This window comes from Drosophila santomea, chromosome 2L (assembly GCF_016746245.2).
Source record: "Drosophila santomea strain STO CAGO 1482 chromosome 2L, Prin_Dsan_1.1, whole genome shotgun sequence".
NCBI lineage: Eukaryota > Metazoa > Arthropoda > Insecta > Diptera > Drosophilidae > Drosophila > Drosophila santomea.
In genome coordinates, this window is record NC_053016.2 from 1,187,256 (window position 1) to 1,207,939 (window position 20,684).

The 20,684-nt window shown below is 45.7% G+C and overlaps 4 protein-coding genes across 12 annotated transcripts; 3 read left to right on the forward strand and 1 right to left on the reverse strand.

The window, feature by feature from the left end:
- The first annotated feature begins 71 nt into the window (after positions 1 to 71).
- LOC120458948 (RNA-binding protein 5-A) lies at positions 72 to 4,851 on the forward strand. Of its 5 annotated transcripts, XM_039646812.2 has the most exons (13): positions 75 to 226; positions 314 to 422; positions 488 to 883; positions 1,270 to 1,498; positions 1,556 to 1,625; positions 1,877 to 1,950; positions 2,281 to 2,358; positions 2,418 to 2,544; positions 2,634 to 2,870; positions 2,929 to 3,342; positions 3,406 to 4,201; positions 4,263 to 4,512; positions 4,573 to 4,851. In XM_039646812.2, the coding sequence occupies exons 2-13, from the start codon at positions 316 to 318 to the stop codon at positions 4,687 to 4,689; spliced, it is 2,895 nt and encodes a 964-aa protein (XP_039502746.1). In that variant the 5' UTR covers positions 75 to 226; positions 314 to 315; the 3' UTR covers positions 4,690 to 4,851. The 5 variants fall into 5 exon arrangements, 4 of the variants coding, with proteins under 4 accessions (XP_039502748.1, XP_039502746.1, XP_039502745.1 ...); XM_039646811.2 differs by having other exon boundaries at positions 82 to 422; XM_039646813.2 differs by lacking the exons at positions 75 to 226; positions 314 to 422; positions 488 to 883; positions 1,877 to 1,950 and having other exon boundaries at positions 1,480 to 1,498.
- On the reverse strand, positions 4,693 to 6,422 carry LOC120458949. The gene is made up of 2 exons (XM_039646815.2): positions 5,937 to 6,422; positions 4,693 to 5,871 (listed from the first exon to the last, which is right to left on the reverse strand). The coding sequence occupies exons 1-2, from the start codon at positions 6,325 to 6,327 to the stop codon at positions 4,895 to 4,897; spliced, it is 1,368 nt and encodes a 455-aa protein (XP_039502749.1). The 5' UTR covers positions 6,328 to 6,422; the 3' UTR covers positions 4,693 to 4,894.
- Positions 6,423 to 6,452: 30 nt separating this feature from the next.
- Positions 6,453 to 8,125, forward strand: LOC120458950 (queuine tRNA-ribosyltransferase catalytic subunit). Its single transcript, XM_039646816.1, has 2 exons — positions 6,453 to 6,659; positions 6,728 to 8,125. The coding sequence occupies exons 1-2, from the start codon at positions 6,571 to 6,573 to the stop codon at positions 7,920 to 7,922; spliced, it is 1,284 nt and encodes a 427-aa protein (XP_039502750.1). The 5' UTR covers positions 6,453 to 6,570; the 3' UTR covers positions 7,923 to 8,125.
- A 227-nt stretch (positions 8,126 to 8,352) lies between these two features.
- On the forward strand, positions 8,353 to 19,766 carry LOC120458951 (dnaJ protein homolog 1). 5 transcript variants are annotated; one of them, XM_039646819.2, is made up of 6 exons: positions 8,353 to 8,481; positions 14,085 to 14,235; positions 14,300 to 14,606; positions 14,681 to 14,909; positions 14,972 to 15,341; positions 19,153 to 19,766. In XM_039646819.2, the coding sequence occupies exons 3-6, from the start codon at positions 14,381 to 14,383 to the stop codon at positions 19,378 to 19,380; spliced, it is 1,053 nt and encodes a 350-aa protein (XP_039502753.1). In that variant the 5' UTR covers positions 8,353 to 8,481; positions 14,085 to 14,235; positions 14,300 to 14,380; the 3' UTR covers positions 19,381 to 19,766. The 5 variants fall into 5 exon arrangements, with proteins under 5 accessions (XP_039502753.1, XP_039502754.1, XP_039502755.1 ...); XM_039646820.2 differs by having other exon boundaries at positions 8,353 to 8,466; XM_039646821.2 differs by lacking the exon at positions 8,353 to 8,481 and adding an exon at positions 8,701 to 8,939 and having other exon boundaries at positions 14,085 to 14,239.
- The last annotated feature ends 918 nt before the right edge of the window (positions 19,767 to 20,684 follow it).

Genomic DNA, 20,684 nt, shown 5'->3' on the forward strand with positions numbered 1-20,684 from the left:
GGAAACATCTAATTTCCGCCGCTTGACAGCACTGCCCGACAGGCAGTTACCGATAACCGATAGTCAGATACCTGGGGTGAACGGTAAAAGGAGGCCGAGAATTTTTCTATTCGTGTTTTTTTTTTTGGGACCGGATAACTATTTGTTTCGGTCTCAATGCACAGAGACTTCGAGTCGGGGAAAAAGTTTAACCAGTTTCGCATCCTGTTAGAATTGTGGTAACCAAGTAAGATGTGGTCACAAAGACGGTTCAGCTAAATGGCAAAAGGCCAAAACGCAAACACTGAATATAATTACCATCGATTCGCATTAGATATGGATTCTCGATATGGTCGCAGCTTCTCTGGAGGCAATGGAAACGGCAGCGAATCGGGCTACAGACGCTACACTCGCTCCCGTTCCCGGTCCCGCTCACGCTCTAGGTAGGTCGTCCTTTGTCCACCTGGAACCTCTTCGTGTAATGGATTACTTCCATATGCTCTTTCAGGGAGCGAAGTCGGGACCGCAATGAGTACAGACGTCGCAACTCCCGTTCCCGCAGTCGGGAGCGCTCCTCCCACTACAGACACGATCGCAGTCCGGATCGCGATCTCTACCGCGATCTGATCAACGAGGATTACGAGGATCAGGGTAGCTACAACTCCAGGCACAGTTTTGACCACCGCCAGCATCACAAGGAGGACAACTACGATCGTCGGGATGCTGATAGCCAGGATCGCAGGGATCATGACAGCTACAGCCACGACCGTCATGAACAGAAGAACTACGATAAGCGTGGCCAGGATAAATACGATAAGGACCGCGATCATCGCTGGAAAAACTACGATCGGGTTTCGAAGGAGCGCAACCATGATGACTTCGATCGAGGATCAGAGCGCAGCAGGTAGGGAATTTCATAGATCGCATACTACCCACATAATGCTCAGTTTTCAGTCTGCGTGTGTTTAGATTAAAAAGCTTATTTAGAAGGGTTTCATAAGAAGGGAATGTATCGATTTCACCCAGGTTTAAAGACCTATCGTCTTTCACTTGGAAACCAATTTCAATGGAAGTCGAAACGATTAGAATCAACCCCTAACACAAATTATACATGTCACTTTGTATTGCACATAGAAGTCAGTATAAATGCATACAAATCATCTTATGAATCATTCATGCTTGTTGTATTTAATGACATTGGGTTGAGTACATTGTTTCAAACGAACCGAACGGGAAATTTATTCAACAATTCGTAAATTGCTTAGCCTTAACTAATCGCTTTCTTTTCAGCCGCAGCAATGACCATCGGCAGTTCAACAACAATGGAAGTAGCAACTCCAGCAGCAGTAATAGAGACCGCGACAGGGAGCGCGAACGCGAGAGACAGTATTCCTCGGATGAGGACAGCGACATGGCCAACGAATTCAGGCAGCGAGGTGGCCAAAACAGTGGCAGTAGCGTGGAGCCCTTGAACAACATAATCATCTTTGGGCTGAGGAAGCACGTCACGGAAGCAGACGTAATATTTGCACAATAAGTAAAGCAAATGAAGAATTAACGCAGTAATCCTCCACAGATCATGGGCGAGCTGATCAAGGTCGACATGGAGCCCACTTCCATTCGCGTGATGAGGAAACAGCCAACAGGTGGGTTAGATTTCCGTGAGTTATGTATATTCGATTTAAAGTGAGAAAGTAAAGAAAGCGTGAGTATTGCGTGCCCAGCAAAATGTTCGATATAGGATTTATACCAATTTCAATTATACTTGGCTTACGACATCAGCAGCAAAATTCCACAAACAAAAATACAATCCCCAAAAATGATACAATGCTATTAAAACAACCAACAACATTTTTTGACAAAAACATTTTCGTATCTGCTTCTATCTAAAATTTAGGTGCCTCACGCTGTTTTGCATTTGTCGAGTTTAAAACCGTTGAGGAGGCGAGACATTGGATGGAGTTAACCCAGGTATCCCCACAAACCACAAGAATCTTGAACATTCGCGAATCCGCCAAAAACAGAAATGACGGCAAGATCCGAAAGCTTGGCACCAACTGTAGAGAAATGTATGCCTTGAGTTCAATTCTGCTGGTTTCGGCTGCTTTCCTTCCATTTCCTTCTGCTTAATATCAGGGAACTGAACTCAAAGGCGGGATTTCGCGAAAAGGAAACAACCAGCATCTGCGCGATGCCAAAAAACACAGAAGCAACCTGGTGACTGTGTAGTCTGTGAACGATTAGCTACTCAGCAGTTACAGTAACTAATCCCACTCTCACCTCTTCTATTTTTCCGTGCAGGGTGTCCTCCAACTGGGCGATCATCGTGTCACCATGCAGTACAGTCACACTCGCATCTCGGATTGGACTTGCGTTAAGGTACATATCTTCTGCAAGTTACTGATTGGCTGCAATAACTAGATTTCTTTATCCATCAGTGTGGGGCGAGCAACTTTAAGCGCCGCTTTCTATGCTACGTGTGCAGCTCCTCGCGGGCGGAGAGCGAGAATGCTCTTTCGGGAGCCGGCGAGGGCGTCGACGAGATCAGCCGCATCCTCACAAAAAGTATATCCACCATGAGCAATATCTTTCCATGCCGTTTCCCTAGCTATTCAGCTAATAGTCCACTAACCTGCCACGCTTTCCCCATGCAGAGATCATGCTCCGCGGCTTGGACGCGCTGACAAACGAGGAGGGCGTGCTCACTGCCCTTCAGCAGCACCTACCCGACCTGGCCAAAACAGTAAGCAAGGTGCTGATCAGTCGCGACTCCCTAACCCAGGCGTCTCGGGGCATTTGTTACCTCAATTTTGACACGCTCATTGATTCTATGAACGTGTTTAATGGTCTGACGGCGTTGGATCCGCCACTCACTCTGGACGAGAAAACTGGTAAGTTAACACTTTTGAATTATTTGTCCTTAAAAGTAGCTAAAACCATTTATTTCAGTTGCCGTCACCTACTGCATTGACTCCGAAAATCGTCCAACGGTGCCAGTCGAGGGCAACGTATTTAGATCGGGTGAATTAGCGATGCCTCCGTCTGCCGTTACAGCAAGCTATACCTTGGCGGATGTTCCTCGTCTCGCGGAGTACAGTGCATCCGTATATGCCTCGAATCCGCTGGAGCATGCCCACTACGTTCAGTACTATACGGACTATTACACGACTGAAATAAGCAAGAACATCGGAGATCCTCACATGACGGAGGCCAACTCCGGAGCTGCCGTGGCTCTCTCGGCCATCCAGCGCAAGCAGAGGAAGGTTAGCCAGATGGAGACCGTGGTTACAGTGCCAGAGGCGAAGGCCGCCTTCCTTGCCAGGGGCGCAAGTGCTCCCAAGGGTAACGATGGAAAGAAATACGGTAAGTGACTAAAGTCGAACAGTAATGTCCAGAATAGTCAAACATTTGATTCTTTGTTGTCAGCTACTCCCGATGTTTCGAAGTACCAGTACGACGAGACCTCCGGCTACTACTACGACCACGTCACGGGTCTCTACTATGATGCGCACTCGCAGTACTACTACAACAACGAGACGGGTGCGTATCTGTACTGGGATCAGAAGAGGAGCACCTATGTGCTGGCCACACCCGCTTCCACACAGGCAGCCCTCCAGGAAGTATTATCTGATGCCGAGAAAAAGGAGGAGGAGGCCAAAAAGGCAAAGGAGAAGGAAAAAGAAAAGCAGGAAGCCGGAAAGCCCGACAAAGTGAAGGTGGCCAAGAAGATCGTCAAGGACATGGAGAAGTGGGCCAAGCACCTGAACCAGAGAAAAGACTACACAGCAGTGGCCACACCGCAGCCCATCCTGTCGGATACTGAGGCTCCCACCACCTCCCGTGCTTCCCAAGGAGCATATGCTGATGTGGGATTCTCAATCCTTGAGAAAAAGGAGCGTGGCAAGCTCAACGACTATGCACCGCAGGCAGGACCCACAACGATTAGCAAATTGGTCGGCGCGTATGGAGGACCTTCCGACTCGGAAGAAGATAATGGTGCCAATCAGAAAGCACTCGAAGCAAGTGGTGGGGCTAAGCGAGGCGTTGCCGATGAATCGGACTACGTGGATTTCCAAAAGCTTACTTGCCTGCTCTGCAAGCGTGCCTTCCAATCGCTGGACATCTTGCAGAAGCATTTAAAAATGTCCAATCTACACAAGGAGAATCTGGCCAAGCTTAAGCAGAATTCCGTAGTCGAGGCTGGCATGGATGAGGGTCTATCGTAAGTGGCAATACTCTGCTAAAGCGGTGATAAACTAACTCATTTACTTATCCGTATTTAGCTATCGTGATCGTGCCAAGGAACGCAGGCTAAAGTACGGAGAGAGCGATCCGCCTCCACCGAATAAGAGCCGGGAGCGTTTCGAGCAGGAGATAAAGACTTTGCAGTCGCGCCAGAAGGATTCCTCTGGCGCTACTCCAGCCATGCCCATCAGTTCGAGCAACGTGGGCAGTCGCCTGATGCAGAAGATGGGTTGGTCGGAGGGCCAGGGATTGGGCAGAAAGAACCAAGGACGCACCCAGATCATAGAGGTAAGAGTCGAAGGGGAAAAGGAAGAATACGGATAATTCAGTGTTAATTTGTATCCACAGGCTGATGGTCGTACCAACAATGTGGGGCTGGGCAACAAGTCTGGCCACTTGACGCCTGGAAACGACTACAAATCCTACATCAAAAAGATGATGAAGCAGCGTTATGAGAACGCCTGAGACTCTTCTTGAAGTGTATGATTTTATTCCGCTTAAGTATAGGGGCATTTAGGCATTGTTTACCTCAATTACACACCCCTTATTGCGCTCATTTAGCATTAGTGGCGAAGTTAACATTGTAAATAGTTCTTAAATACAGTCTCAAATTAGTTTTGACTTAAATTTTGAATGGAATATTGCAAAGTATAGAATACTGCAAAGAAATCTAAATCGCGTCCATGTAGCCATGCTCATAGGCATGCCGCACGGTCTTGAAAATCTCCTGGTTCGCCACATCGCCTCCAATGTCCAAGGACAACTGGTGGAAGGCAGGCCCGTGCATATCCGTTTCGAAAAGGCGGGACAGCTCGGCGCAATCCTTCTCAGAGCTGAGCAGCCAGGGAAGGAAGTGCATGCACACCATTGGTCCGTAGAAGGCATATCGTTTGAAGTGGGCATTGAAGCGTTCAAAGCTGAATTCCTGCAGCAACTGATCCACCCGATCATCGGTCAACTCGTTTCGGTTGCGGCGCAAAACCAGTTCCAGCATTTCGATCATGCTGCGATGGTACTTGCGTAACAAGTCTGCGTAGAGCTCGTCCCTTCCCTCGGATGGCGTGTTCATGTACATGAAGAAGCTGAGGTCAATGGCCGTGGTGCTGAAACGCAGCTCCTGGAAATCGATGGTTCTGATAGAATCCACCTTATCATCGGCTCCGTAGTGGAACAGCACATTGTTCCTGTTGTAGTCGCCGTGCAGGAAGGTGGCAAAGTGGCTGTCCGGCTGATCTTCGGCAAAGGAATTGGTGCGAATTCTCTCCAGCAGAAGTGTCGGCTGCTTGAAGTACTTCTCCCGCAGTCGCTCGATGGCGACCTCGAATCCGGCATCTGCCCCCTGGAGGAGCTGCTCCTTCTGCCGGTCGTAGAACTCGTAGAACCGGTCGAAAGCCACGCGATACAGGACATCAAAGACGCCCGTTCCCGAGCTGGACACGAAGGGCATGTCCAGCACTCCGGCGCGTAAGCGAGCATGAACGTTCGGCTGGAGGATCTTCGTGGCATAGCCCAGGGCATGGTACGGACCCACCAGCCCCACCATGGCCTCCAGATGATCCCGACGAAGGGTGAGCCTTGGACCCAACTGGTAGCCATCGCCCTTCAGATGTTTCAGGGCCAGCACCGATTCCCTACCATTCCCGAGACCTGCAGAAAGGTAGACCGTGGAGTTAAAAGGGAAGTCATGGCAGCAATTCCAGTGTGGAACGCACCTTCGACCTGACCAAACCGGGCGAAGTAGCAACGCGGAATCCAGTTCTTCACCACATCGCTTTCCAGATGACTCGTCCGCAGGACATTCTCATAGGCGGGCAGGATCTCGGCGTAGGCGAAGATTTCGTTGGAAAATTGAATGTACGAATTGCTGGTCTCCCGGAACTCCTCCGTTCCCTTCATGAACTTGACCAGGACCACCTCCGTGCGCTTGCGCTCCGCGATGACCACGTCCAGCGAAATGGTGTACAAGGCGGACATGAAGCCGTCCAGTCCATTGGAGCACTCTACGCTGTGCGATTCCAGCGAAGCATTGGCACCGAAGTCCTTGAAGATTTCGTACACCAGGTGGCGCTCGATATAGTCTAACTGCTGCTGTTGCGTTGACATAGTGACCTCCACGCAGGAATCTCTAACGATCTTAATGGCTAATCTTCGCTTGCAATGTAGTAGCTATGTGTATGTTCGACCGGGCAAGTAATCAAAGTGGTATCGATAGCCACGAGCAGGGAATTTGGTATATTCCCGGTTTCAGCGAAGTGGTCACACAGAACGGCGGCTAAAACGTGCACCGGCGTATTGCGCGTAAACACAACGCATTTTACGGGGATTTATCTAGATACTACTCACTGAATGGGTCCCAGCCAGATTCCTCCGCTGACCTACAAGATCGTGGCGGAGTGCTCCGTCTCCAAAGCACGGGCCGGACTGATGACCCTCAGGTGAGCGTCCTCATAAGACAGACCCCCGAAAACAGTGACTAATCGGCATTGGCAACTTCTCCAAACAGGCACAGCGAGGTAAACACCCCGGTCTTCATGCCCGTGGGCACACAGGGCACCTTGAAGGGCATCCTTCCAGACCAGCTCATCGAGCTGAACTGCCAGATCCTGCTGGGAAACACCTATCACCTGGGCCTGCGTCCCGGAATCGAGACCCTGAAGAAGGCCGGTGGACTGCACAAGTTCATGGGCTGGCCCAGGGCCATTCTGACCGATTCCGGTGGCTTCCAGATGGTCTCCCTGCTGCAGCTGGCCGAGATCGATGAGCACGGCGTGAACTTCCGCTCGCCCTTCGACAACAGTCAGTGCATGCTGACGCCGGAACACTCCATCCAAATCCAGAACGCCATTGGCGCGGATATTATGATGCAGCTGGATGATGTGGTCAAGACCACCACAACTGGCCCCCGGGTGGAGGAGGCCATGGAGAGAACCATCCGCTGGGTGGATCGCTGCATAGAGGCGCATGCCCGCGACGATGATCAGTCGCTGTTCCCCATCGTCCAGGGAGGATTGGACGTGCCGCTGCGACAACGTTGCGTCTCCGCCCTGATGGAGCGCCAGGTGCGTGGCTTCGCCGTGGGCGGACTAAGTGGTGGCGAGAGCAAGCACGACTTCTGGCGGATGGTGGACGTGTGCACTGGCTATCTGCCCAAGGACAAGCCGCGCTACCTGATGGGCGTCGGTTTTGCTGCGGATCTGGTGGTCTGCGTGGCCCTGGGCATCGACATGTTCGACTGCGTCTTCCCCACCCGGACAGCTCGATTCGGTTGCGCCCTGGTGGACAGCGGGCAACTGAACCTCAAGCAGCCCAAGTACAAAGTGGACATGGAGCCCATCGACAAGGACTGCGAGTGCAGCACGTGTAAACGATATACCCGCTCGTACCTGCACCACATCGCCACCAACGAGAGTGTCTCCTGCTCCCTGCTGAGCATCCACAATGTGGCCTATCAGCTGCGGCTGATGCGCGGCATGCGGGAGGCCATCCAGCGGGATGAGTTCCCTCAGTTCGTCGCGGACTTCATGGCCAGGCACTACAAGGCGGAACCCGTTCCGGCTTGGATACGAGAAGCTCTCTCAGCTGTGAACATCCAGCTGCCGGCGGATCCGGAGAGGACAGATGACCAGGAGCAGAAGCCAAAGACCGAAAAGAGGCGGGAGACCGCGGACGTGGCAGAGGAGCAGGTGGCCTCCAGCTAACATCCTATGGAAACCTGTGTGCTTTGATCACACAATGTTCCGATACGCTAAAGAGGCATTTTTGATTATAAACTTAATGTTCATTGGCACTTTAAAATACCCTGAAGACATTTTATATGGTATACATGACAAAGGTTATTTTATAAGAATAAATAATTAATAGATATATACAAAAAATAAATAAATTACATTTAAAGAATTAATTTAGTATGGAAGTGTAAATCAATTTTTATTTCATTTAATTTATTAAGCTTAATTCATTATCTATTTTTACCTAAGGTACACTTAAGGTTACCTTGGTAGCCCATCATACCCCATCGCAGGGTAGCAGAATACTGGTTTTCGGCTCTGCTCTGCCCACGTTTGTTCCGCTCTTGCTCTTGCGTAAAGCTTTCGCTTCGTTGTTACCTATGGGAAAAAGCTCCATGTAGCTATAGTATGACGCATAGTGCAAATCGGTGGCGATCGTGGATCCCGCGCGGAACGGCCGACCAATTTGTGATATTGTACTTGATTTTCGCCTTTTCCACGGCTTCTTAGAGAGGTGTGGATGTGTGTGGTAAATGGGGAAAACAAAAGATCGGATCGTTGGGGAACCTCTCTCTTCTGTGCTTGGTTCACATCTGCTTTGGACTGAACTCTCTGGGGGACAAGAGATCCCCGCGACTCGAGACTCGAGACCGAGACTCGAGATCTCAGAGAGCGGGAGCGGGAGCGCGAGATCGGGGCAGTGGAGTGGTGCTGGTGACGGTGGTGCTGTTGGCGGTGGTGGTGGTCGTGATGGTGGTGGTGCTGCTGGTTCGGTGGATCGTTCAGTGAGTCCCCAAGCGTTGTCGCGTCCACTTTATCGCGGTTTCTGATTCTGTCGCGGATTCGAGCCACTGACTAACGGTAGTGCTGCACGCATCTGGCGGCAAATTGGCAGCGAGAAGCCCGCGCTAATAATACATTTTGAAAGCCGCCGAAAGGATTGCGAGTCCATATCAAGCATACGCCCCATCCACCAAGCAAGCAATTGTAAGGAGCCCCCTAATTTATTGGTTTTCCACTGACAATTAATCACGGACTTGCTGTGCGTGTGTGTATGAGTGTGTGTGTGTGTGTGAGTGCTGGAGTGGCTAGTGTGTGTGTGTGCGAGTGTGATTTTGCCTCGTATCGTTTGCCAAATGTGGTAAAAGCGAATAAAATACAAAAAAAAACATATTCGAATCGACTAGCAATCGTGCTTTTTATGGCGCTGTCGCCTTTGTCTGAGTCCAGGATTTCGATTGGAGCATCCACTTGGAGCGGAAAGAAGCCCCCGAAAACCCTTATATAAAGTATATAAAGTATACGCCAAGTATATCTGCCAAGTCCAAAAGCGACTTTTCCGTTCGCTTTATTATTTATATTTTTGTATTTTGTATTTGCCATCGTTTTTGGCTTTGGCCTGTGTGTTTTTGAATTTCATGGTTTCATTTCTTTAAATAAGTTTTATTTTTAGCGCTTTTAGTTATTTTTGTGTATATGTTTTTTTGTTTTTTTTGTTCTCACCAATTTCGCTGCTGCCCAGTTCGCCTGATTATTTTCCGAAATCTTCACGCCGTTTCTTTGGAATATTCATATGGGGCTTCCATTCGAAATTCTACTGTGTGCACACGATGTGCGAAGTGATTTGTGTTTGAAATTCGGTTTAGTTAAAGGTGCCCATAGGGTGGACCAAAACCACAGAATATATACGAGTATGTTGAAGAATCTGAGAGAATCATGGGAAATACTCACTTCCAAAACAGAAAGTATAGAGAAATGACAATGAAATTCGCACACTTATGTCCATAAGTATATGATTTTTAGCTAAACGAAACTTACAAATAATCCCACAAATAAACTACTTATAAGTATTTTTCCCTTGGTCAAGTCTGCTTTTTATGACCATTTTTTGGTGTCTACTATTGCCTAATTTTTTAAACACTCAAACTCGCTGGTCGCTGGCCACAATTCATAAATAAAAAGTAAACACACAATGGAGCCGATTATGATTGAAGGCACTTGGCCAAGAGACTTGCGGCCTTCAAGCCAAAAGTCTCAGCCAAATGGCCAATACCAAATGGCAACAAATTGCCAGCGAAGAGTGTAAAAATAAAAGGAAAAAAAGGGAAAACTATGTTGATTGCCGCTAATCATAATCACACTAGAATTTGTCTGTTCGAATCGCTGGCTCTTTGTTTTTGCCCAGTATTTATAAATTATGACACATTCGCGAGTGGAAGAGAAAATGGGCAGAATTTGTGGAGAGTGGTCTTCGCTTTTCTTCGCGCTGGCACTCTTCGAACAGCTGCTGCGTGGGCGGAAGACTGGCGGGGGCGTGGCCGCAGAATTGTTTTGATGTTCTTCGAGCCGCAGAACACATGCAAAATTCATCATTTTTTCGAAAAAAAAAAAAACGAGAGTGAGAGCGAATTTGTGGCGGAGCTGGCCAATTAAGCAAGTAATTATGGGGAAAAGACACAAGGAAACACACTTTCGCCGCTTTGTTGCGGCAATTGATTAATTTTATTCCCCCAGTCGTCGGCTAAAAAAAGCTCGCCTTAAATATATAAATTAATGAACCCTGTTTATAAGAGCGGAAATTCAAATGCATCTTATCAGGCAATTAAGCACATTCTCAAGCTAAATTCATTTTATTTATCTTTAATACATTTTAGTAAGTGGATTCCTTCTATGTTTGATATGTAATTAAACAGCGTTGCAACAACATTTTAATCAGAGTGCCGCACAAAATCAGCAACAATTTCCGCACTAAAAACGTTTGTTCCAAACAGCCTAAACAAGTTTCTCACTCTTTTGGTGAGGCAGTAAATTTGTTTCAAAAATATTTGCCTAATAGTTATTCTATGCAAATCGCTGTTTGCATAAATAAACGGAAATGGAATACTTGAATGCATGTTTTCAATGCTCTTTGCAAATTAGCACGAATTCCGGCGTAAACAGAGGGTCATCTGTAAGATAAAGCACTTTTGGAAAAAATGTATTACCCAATCCCATGCAAATGGCTGAGTGCTGATTCACTTGTCCAGACGAACAGCATTTCTCCAAAAAATCGAAAATGTTTGACTGCCGATTGTGTGGGCGGCTCAGTTCGCGTCCAAAGGTAAACCCGCTTAGTCATTGGACCTATTTTTGCAGCAGATTTGCGGCTTGGATACACCCACCCCAGAAACTGGCAGTTGCCGGAGTCTTTGGATGGATTTTATTTGGTCATCTAATGCTGCTTTGCCTAAACGATTTGCCTTCGTTCATGGCTGAATGTTCGATTCTTGGCGGCAGCATTTTTTTATTCTGCCACATTTCGGCGAGTGTGGGTGAATAAACTTCATGGTGTTTGGTCGCTTTCTGGCTGGTTGCGATGGCAAAAAACATTGCCATTAGTTGACAATGAATGGCTTTTGTTGGTGACTTTGAAATTCACAAATAGAGAGAAAAACATGATTGCTATTCATATCTGTGAGAGCGAGAGTAAACGGCGGGACTTGAATGGGAGTCGGGGGATCAAGAGTTTGGACAACCTTGAATACTAAGATTGGTGGAATGGAGTGTAAATATGACTGGACATTAGGTCATGGAAAATTACAAATTATTTACAAGTGGGCTAGCACAGAGATGGCTATTTAAAGAGGTAGCACTTTCTGCAAACATATAAATATATTTTAATCAGTAAAAGTTTGATTGAATAAATGGCGATAAGAGATAACTCTTCTAATACAAAGTGCTCCTGATAAAACTGGCACATATATCTGAAGCAAACTTGTGCTTATTTATCAATCAATTAGCTCTGGGCTTATTTATTCAAGGGGACACATGTTGACTGTGGCATTAGTGACCGATTTATCGGGTTTAGGAAAATCTCAGGCCCCAGGCAATCGACTTGGATCGCCATCGCCCAGGCAATAAATAACAGATCAGATCTGGATGCCCCCCCCACATAAATCACTCTACCAATTTGAAATTCGTTTATTATTAAATTCAGTTTCTTTTAATTTCATTTCAACCCACTTCCCTCCCATTCATCCAGTTTTGGACATGTGAGCATTAGTTGAGCAAAGTAACAAAAACGAGGCACCGAATGGGAATTAAAGTTGCCGAGAGTCGGGCATTAATAAATCAAGTTCAATTCAATTAGTGCAATCCGGGGACACAAACAGTTTTAATTTCCCCTTCAGCGTTGGCCTCTCATAACCTACGACAATTTATAATGCCGCACAGAAGTGGAAAGAAATGCAAATGCAAATTCAGATTGCCGATTGCAAAATGCAACAAACAGCGCGGCATCCGAACAAAATGACAATGGAAACATTGGAAAAGCAATTCACTAATAACGCAGCAACCAATAAATTGTTAAACAAATGTTATTCAGCAATCAATAAATGAGCTGCCGCCAGAGTCTGGTGAATAATACATGCGGAAGTGGGTGGTGCCACCCACCAAAAAACATGTTGTAACTGCCATAAAAAGCGAGTTTATATGGTCGGCAATAATTTCGATGCGGCATGAATTTATTTTGCACCTTAAGCCCGTAATTTTGCACGAAACAATGCCTATAATTCAATAAAGAACCATAAAGAGAATTATTAAAGCGCGCGCGAAACGAAAAAAATCTCTGGGGATTGAAAATATATAATTTAATCATGGGAGTGTGCAAAACATATAAAACGCATAACATAATCTATAAGCCTTGCGTAACATGTTTCGCACATTTCATTTTCGCCACTTGCCAAAGAGACAGAAAAGCGTTTTTTGAATGAAAGAAAATGTTGGGGGAGAAAATTCCGAAAAAAATAGCAAATATTCGTTTGAAATATCTGCGACCTTGTCCCTGCTCGCTCAATATGGCACACATTTGGAAGCGATCCGGAATGTATCTCACGATCCGCAATTTTATGCACAATGACTGCAGCTGACTAATTTCTGGATGGGAATGGATTCGATTGAAATGGATTGGAATGGCGCTGATCGCATCAATCGTCCGCTGTCAATATCCCCAATAGCAAATCTTGTGTCCCCCTTAAAAAAATCGCATCTCAAGGCGCACAATTTGGCGTCAAAATTGTCATCGCAACGAGTTTTGTAGCTACGAAATGGAATTCCAAGATGAAATCAGTTAAGCTCAAGGCTGAAAAGCGTTTCGAGTGTTGACATCTTGAATGCTAATAAATTTTCGGGATGCGATCTTGAACTTGAGCAATGACAGGCCTTCATTGCAATTAAGGTCTCGACGATCATCTTGTTTATCATGGCTTATAGAATGTTATGATAAGCCATAAAAACATCAGATACACTACTTGTAAATATGAATTTATAAATCGTTTCCTTATGGTATCAATATTAAATATTATCACCATGAACTTAGACAGTTTCCTCTGTTTTTCATAAGATAAGGCGGCCTGATTGTTGTGGTTAGATTCCCAAGATGATTAACTTTTCGCGTTGAACTAAGTAGATTGATTTATTAGGAAACCGCAGCTCAGATCGAAGCAGGAACAGTTTTATGTTACAGCTGTCTCCACGCCCCTGATGAACATGTCAACTAATCAAACTAATCAAGCCATCGCACTACGGGGTATTCCAAACCGAGAGATCTCGGGCTGTCGCAGAAATGCTCATAAATGTCATCGTCAATTCCAATTCAAAAGGCTCATGCTAAACTCAATTGGACACCCAAGAGCTTCGGGTCTCTCGAAGATGTTAAGGTCAATGCAAATTCACTCGGGAGCAATTCTCATCACTAAAAACACACGGATTGTATTCGGGGAATGTATAAGCATGCGAAAGACTTTTCTTGTCTATTGATGTCTGTTTGTCGGATGCTTAGGAATATTGAGTAAATGACTGAGTACATGGAGCATTAATTGAACCTGCATTTCAAAGTCTGGCGAATGCCTAATGCCGAAGTGTCCATCAATAAAAGAAATGTGTATATATTGTTAAGAAGGGTGAGAAGTGCGCATAGAAAAGCTTCAATGTTCCGGAAAGAAGAATAAATACTTCTAGCTGGCAATTCTAAAATTAGTGAAAGGCGTGGGCGGCTCAACATTGAAAATTGTGACGCGTCTTATGATCCGAATGGAAACTATGGTACCTATACGCAGCTAAATAAATATATACACGATTTTCCGATTTTTGCAGATCTTTTCCGATAGCAGAGCAGTGAAACAGCAAAAGAGAAGGTCAAAATGCATGTGCCATTATAAAGTTGAAGGGAAGGACATATTTGGATCAGTATCATAGCCACTAAGGAGGTCCTCGTTATATATGGAAACCTACAACTGATATTATTGTAGGTAGCTATATCTACTGAAAACTATATCTACTTTTATTACTTGCCCCACCTCAATTTGCAGATACTAGACTACAGTGAACTTGAGAGTCAACTCTTTGCCCGCATACATAGAACCCACGCGCCCACACAGAAATAAACTGAAATGGGTAAGGACTACTACAAAACCCTGGGGCTGCCCAAAACTGCCACCGACGATGAGATCAAAAAGGCCTACAGGAAACTGGCCCTTCGTTATCATCCGGACAAAAACAAAGCCGCCAATGCCGAGGACAAGTTCAAGGAGGTCGCCGAGGCCTACGAGGTCCTTTCGGACAAGAGCAAGCGGGAGGTGTACGACAAATACGGCGAGGATGGTCTGAAGAGCGGAGGTATGTCAGCAGGACTTCCAGGACTTCCAGGGCTTTCTTTTCTATATCTAATCCTGAAATGACTGAACTTTCAGGCACAAGAAATGGCGGCCCATCGAGCAACTCGTTTACATATCAGTTCCACGGCGATCCGCGGGCCACATTCGCCCAGTTCTTTGGCAACAGCAATCCGTTCGCCTCGTTCTTCGACATGGGCGACAACCTGTTCGACAAGAACGTCTTCGATCTGGACACGGAACCCGACTTCTTCTCCTCGCCCTTCGGCGGCATTGGGTCGCGACATGGTCTGGGCAGTGGCTTCAGGTTGGTCTATACAAACAACCTGGTTGTTGGCTCCTTGGAGTTCCTTTGCTCATCTCTCGCAGGCCCTCTTTCAGATCACACTCCTTCAACGTGCACACGCCGTTCAAGAAGGAGCAGAAGCAGGACCCGCCCGTCGAACACGATCTCTACGTGACGCTGGAGGAGATCTACCACGGCTGTGTTAAGAAAATGAAAATCTCCCGGCGCATCGTCCAGGCGGACGGCAGTTCACGCAAGGAGGAGAAGTTCCTCGCGATATCCATCAAGCCCGGCTGGAAGTCCGGCACCAAGGTCACCTTCCAGAAGGAGGGCGACCAGGCGCCCGGCAAAATCCCCGCCGACATTGTGTTCATCATCCGGGACAAGCCGCACGCCATGTTCAAGCGCGAGGGCAGCGATCTGCGCTACACGGCGAGACTGACGCTCAAGCAGGTGAGTCCATCATCGGGGATGTATCTAATAGGTTGGGAAACTATAGAATGTAGAACTCAGGAGTATCTCAAAAGAGTGAGTGAGGTTTGAACTGAGCAACAATTATTATGAAGCTGCCATTAAATATGAGAAGTTGCTGATAGTTTAACCTGTGAATTAGGGTTGGGTTTCTCCAAGATAGGTTCCCTAAATCCACTTCAGCCACTGGTATCTCAGTTCTCAGAGATTCGCTTGAGGGAGTTGCGGCTGGGTTCTCACACTTTGGCGCCCAATTAGAGGCGCAGCCAGTGCCCAAATCAAATTGTAATGAAATCGGGCAGACGAAATGGTTATGGCCAGATTTACCATATACGCGTCGAGCTGCCAAGCAGCAAAGCAGCAAAGCAGCCGCCAAATTGGTCGACATGGTCAAGTTTCAATTAACGGAGACGGAGAGTGGGTTTTGGCCAGCAGTCTGCTCCGTAGATTGGCTCCCACTGAGGTGTTAGATTTTTACACAGTCGCCGAAGCGCAAAACTTCGCACAACAGTTTTTTGTGAACCAAAAAATTATGGTCAGGCCAAGAAAATAATATCGAAAATTTTGAAATTCTCAAAACCAAGCGAACCACCAGGCAAACAAGCTGAAATGACACGCCACTGAGTTTGCAGTCATGTTAAAATTGTTAATTGCATTAAGTAGATTAAATAGTTGACTTGGCTGCGTCGCAGATTTTTAACATTTTATTGCTTGTTAGTGCGACAAATTTAGTAAATATTTTTGGGCTGCCCGCCACTTTTGGCATAGTTGGCCAAAATTTTATCGCTGCCTCTGTTTTGAATCGAATTTATGAATTCCATTTTGGCTTTGGTTTTGAGCTAAAAGTGTCATGTTGCCACTGCTATATAGCAATATTTGACACGGTCATTTGGCGCTGAGTGCTGAGTGGACAATGTGAATGGTCCTAATTGAAATATATTTCTGTTTGCAACTACATAAAATTCGTGTTTGTATGAATAATAACATATCTAGATTTACTTGCCAATCTGGTTGATAAAAGCCAATAAATCTGCGCTCCAAGATTCCGTTCGCCCCAATAAAGCGGCCGCAAGGCAATTGGAGCTCCATATATGACCATCCACATAATTGCGAACGGCGTTTTCAATTTTTTTCTGTTCTGTCATATTCTCTGTGGCAGTAAATTTAATGCGACTCATAAATTACATCATCGTTTACGATAATATTGAAGTCAATGAGTTTCGAATTAATTTTTGGTCTTGCGTTGTTTTTTTTTCCATTTTGATGCATATGGCGGATGGCATGATGGCATGATATATAGACTTAGCACGTTTCGGTTTGAATTTTAAATTCTTCTTGCTGTACTACATACGTACTTTCGAAATGGAAATGGAAATCAAATTTAACAATGCTTTTGTTTTCGAGTGCCTGCGTCAGCGTCCCGCAAATGCGGCAAACTAACCCGTTGGACAATTCAAGGATTTCAAGGATGTGCGGGTGTAACCAGGATCAGGAGTCCTGTGTAGTTGATGGCCAGACGTTGTTGTTTTCGATGTCTGCCCAATGGCATTGTCATTCGACTGCTGGCCCAAATGATTTGGACTTTTCTTTTTTCCCTTTTAACGAAAAAAATTCCAAGTTCTATACAAAACCATTTGGTAGTCGAGAACTTCGTTTGCATTTTGATGACAGTTGTCAACTGGGTGGGCGCAAAGAGTTTGGTGTTTGGGGACTCGGCAAAAAAAGGAGGCGGAATAATAATGCCTTATGACATGCGATTGAATGCTGTTGATTTGTTTGCCCCTCGAAAATCGGAAAAGTTCCACCTAAACCTTCACTTCTTTCAGCGAGAGTGATTGTCTAGAGCAGTTTGGGAAAAAATGGCCAAAAAGCGACCATAAACTGCAAAATATATCACGGAATTTATGTTCACTCTTAAGCTGAGCCTGACATTCAGATTTATCATCTAGTGATGACTCTGTGCACGCAGAGAAAAGATGTCTATGATTCGACTGACATAAGTATTATTACCACTAAAAATCATGTTGATACTGAGTTGGCAAAGGTGCACACTTGTTACTCGAAACTCACATTGAAAATGCATAATATATGCCAGCTGACATTATCACATGATTTTTTCTCAGTTCAATGTATAGCTCAGCAGCTGGAAAACAGGTTTCTATATCCTTCTCCTAAACTCCCGATCCAGATACGGATTTATCGGTGGGAAGTGCTCGCAAACCAAATGCACGCCCTTTATTTTCGGATAGCGCTGTTCTGCTTTTTGTGTTTCGGCTGCCGTAAAAGGTAGCAAAGTATTTAAGCTGTTTTTCAGTTTTTTTTTTTTTTGTTATTTTGGCCGCGACAACATTTTCAACATTTCCATTAAAAAATATTGATGCTGGTCGTCGTCATCAGGGGGACAGGTTGTTGTTGCTGTTTTCTGGTCTGTCGTCATCAGTTTATGTTGTCATCGCTTCAAAATCGCCAGTCGGTGAATACGAATACTCAATACCGATCGGCGATAAAAAAGTACGCACATATATACTATATTTAAATATTCACAAGGTGTGCACTTTGGTTTTGTCGCAATTTATTTATATTCGAGGCGATTTCTTGTTGAATTTACAACTTATTTGTGCTTTATTGGGTGAGGCTCGGACTCGGGCACATTGACAACTATTTAACACGTGTCCGGCAAGTTCTTTGGTTACAAATCACTTGTGACAAGTTATGGCACAGCACAAAATATTATATCACCCGTTGATGGGCATCGAGAGGGATTGTTTCGATTGCGGGCTTAGATCAAAAACCTTTTTTTTCAGCTCTGCTTTCCATAAATCACCGTTGAGGAAGGGATTGACATTCCACTTATGGGTTGTTTATGGGTTGTGTCGAAAAGTTTGAAACGTAAAATGTAGCGATTCGAACCCGAAAGGATTACCATAGATAATCTGCCATCTGTGAGGTTCCTTATGGAAGTTTAACGAGGCAGAAGATATGATCACAAGTCAGGGAACTTGGTATGACAACCCTCCTTTGAGTGACTCATATAAGTTTATTTCATTACCAAACTGGTTTTCCTGTTTAATAAGTTGTGAGTAAGTTTCTCCATTGAATTGATAAGATAAGCCACAGGCTCGAGCACCAGAATCCCAATTAAAGCGGAAAATATCGAAGTATTAAATTAAATCATGTTCATCACCGAATTTCCTCGGGGATCAGGTTCAATCAATAGCAGTTTCATCTTAGTTCGGACGGGAATTAATTGAGTAAGCCACATACTGTCTGGGCCAAAAGCAGAACCTGATTGATGCCCATCTTTTAGTGGGCCAATTAAACAAGTCGTATGTCAAGCGAACGAGCCGAACGAGTATCAATGGTAAAGTCTGGCCAAAAGAAGGAGAAAGTGGTGGGAAAAGGACATGGAAGCGTGTCAACAAGATGTTTAAACACGAATTAGGCAACATAGAAAAGGATTTACAAATGTTGTGTTCGATACGAAACCAAACAAGCCATTCGATTGGTAAAAGCTCAAAGGAGCTGTGATGGTTGGGGCACCTAAACAGGATTACCCGGGCAAGATTGATAGATTCCACTCGACATGGGTGGCGCCCATGTGTTGTGTTTGCTCATTTCGGGCTTGGGCGAAAAAGCAGAAAGGCATTGAGTTGTTGGCTGGGCTATTTGCTGACCTTATTGATTGATAAGCCAAGAACCGAAATAAATATTATACAAAGTAAATACTGAAGCTGGGGTTTCGCCTTGTAGGAAAATCTATCTAACCAGTGTGTATTATATTTCGTATTTACAGGCTCTGTGCGGAGTTGTCTTCCAAGTTCCTACCATGTCCGGCGACAAGTTGCGCATCAGCACCATGCAGGAGATCATCAAGCCGAACACGGTGAAGCGCATCCAGGGATACGGACTGCCATTCCCCAAGGACACGACGCGCAAGGGCGATCTCCTGGTGGCCTTCGACATCCAGTTCCCGGAGAAGTTGACCGCCGCCCAGAAGGAGGTGCTCCGGGACATGTTATGAGAAAGCGAAAGAGCGACGCGGAAGCAGCCACGATCCTTGAGCGAAATCAGGGGACTTAGTCATCCATTCAAACGCACTAAAAACCAAAACCGATCCATTCGCCAATCAATGTCCTATTCATACGTATAACAACCCATCATCAAGATCTTGCTCCCATTTTGCTTGTTTTTGTGTTCAGTGAAACATTTGCGCATTTTTTACAGGAACTCCTCCCTCTTAACAATCGGTTGTGCTCATCTGCGCCACGAACATGTTGCATAATGTGTATGTTGACCATAGTTATTATATCATTAATTCTTAATTTATTTGTCTAAATTAAAGCTAAATTTAATAAAATGACACACACAAACACACACGCGTACACGTGGAAGAAAAAACAAGCGAATTGTGCGAGTGTTACTTCTGTTCAAATGGTTTAAACATTTATTTTTTCACAAGACATTCTGCTAGCTGCATTTCTGTGGAGTCATGTTTCTGCAATTGTAAAGTTTTCCCGCTCCAAAGGGAGAAAGAAACCTGCGAAAGGAAAAGTGAAGTTGCCTTCTTGGTAATCGCAAAGCGTTTGGCTAATTAGCTGCCGTTTCCAGTCGGTCGCCCTTCCCCCCCTTGGAAAAAGACTCCCATGTCAAATGGAATGCTGCTCGTTAAGTCATTAAAATTGCATGAAGTCAAAACTTTATGGTCTGCAAAGTTTGCGTCAAAGCCGAACAACTAACCCAAAAAAAGGAGCAAATTCTGGCGAGCCGAAAAAATGAAACGGGGATAAAAGAATGCTAGAAAGTTGGCAGAAGAAGCAACTTCAAAGCTGGCAAATGGTAATTCGTTTAGCAAGAAAGCCGGCGACAGACGGGACTTAGACATCCACATCGCCACGAACGCATTTCATTTGCAGACAATAAACAGCAGCAGCATCAGCATCAGCAACAACTACAACTCGAGGGCAGAGTAAATAAATTAAATTTTGAACAACTCTTTGCATACAAAATAGCGCAGGGAAAGGGTGGGAGTTTCGGCCTGGCCAAAAAAGATTCGAAAGCTTGCTCAGATTTCAAACACATGCCACCGAGGAAGAGCCGCCGCAGGAGGGCGGAAGGAGCAGGATGGCCAGGATGGAGAGGATGGATAGGATGGGCCAGGATAGCCAGGATGTGCAATGGATACGGGACGCAGCGCCGAGTGTTCGATCTGCACGTGCCAGGACCACTCCAAGGACCCCTGCCGCTGACTCTGTAACAATTCGTTGCGATTTTCCACTTATTTGCTGGAAAACCAGAAAAGGACGAGCTCTGCACTGAGCGAAAAGC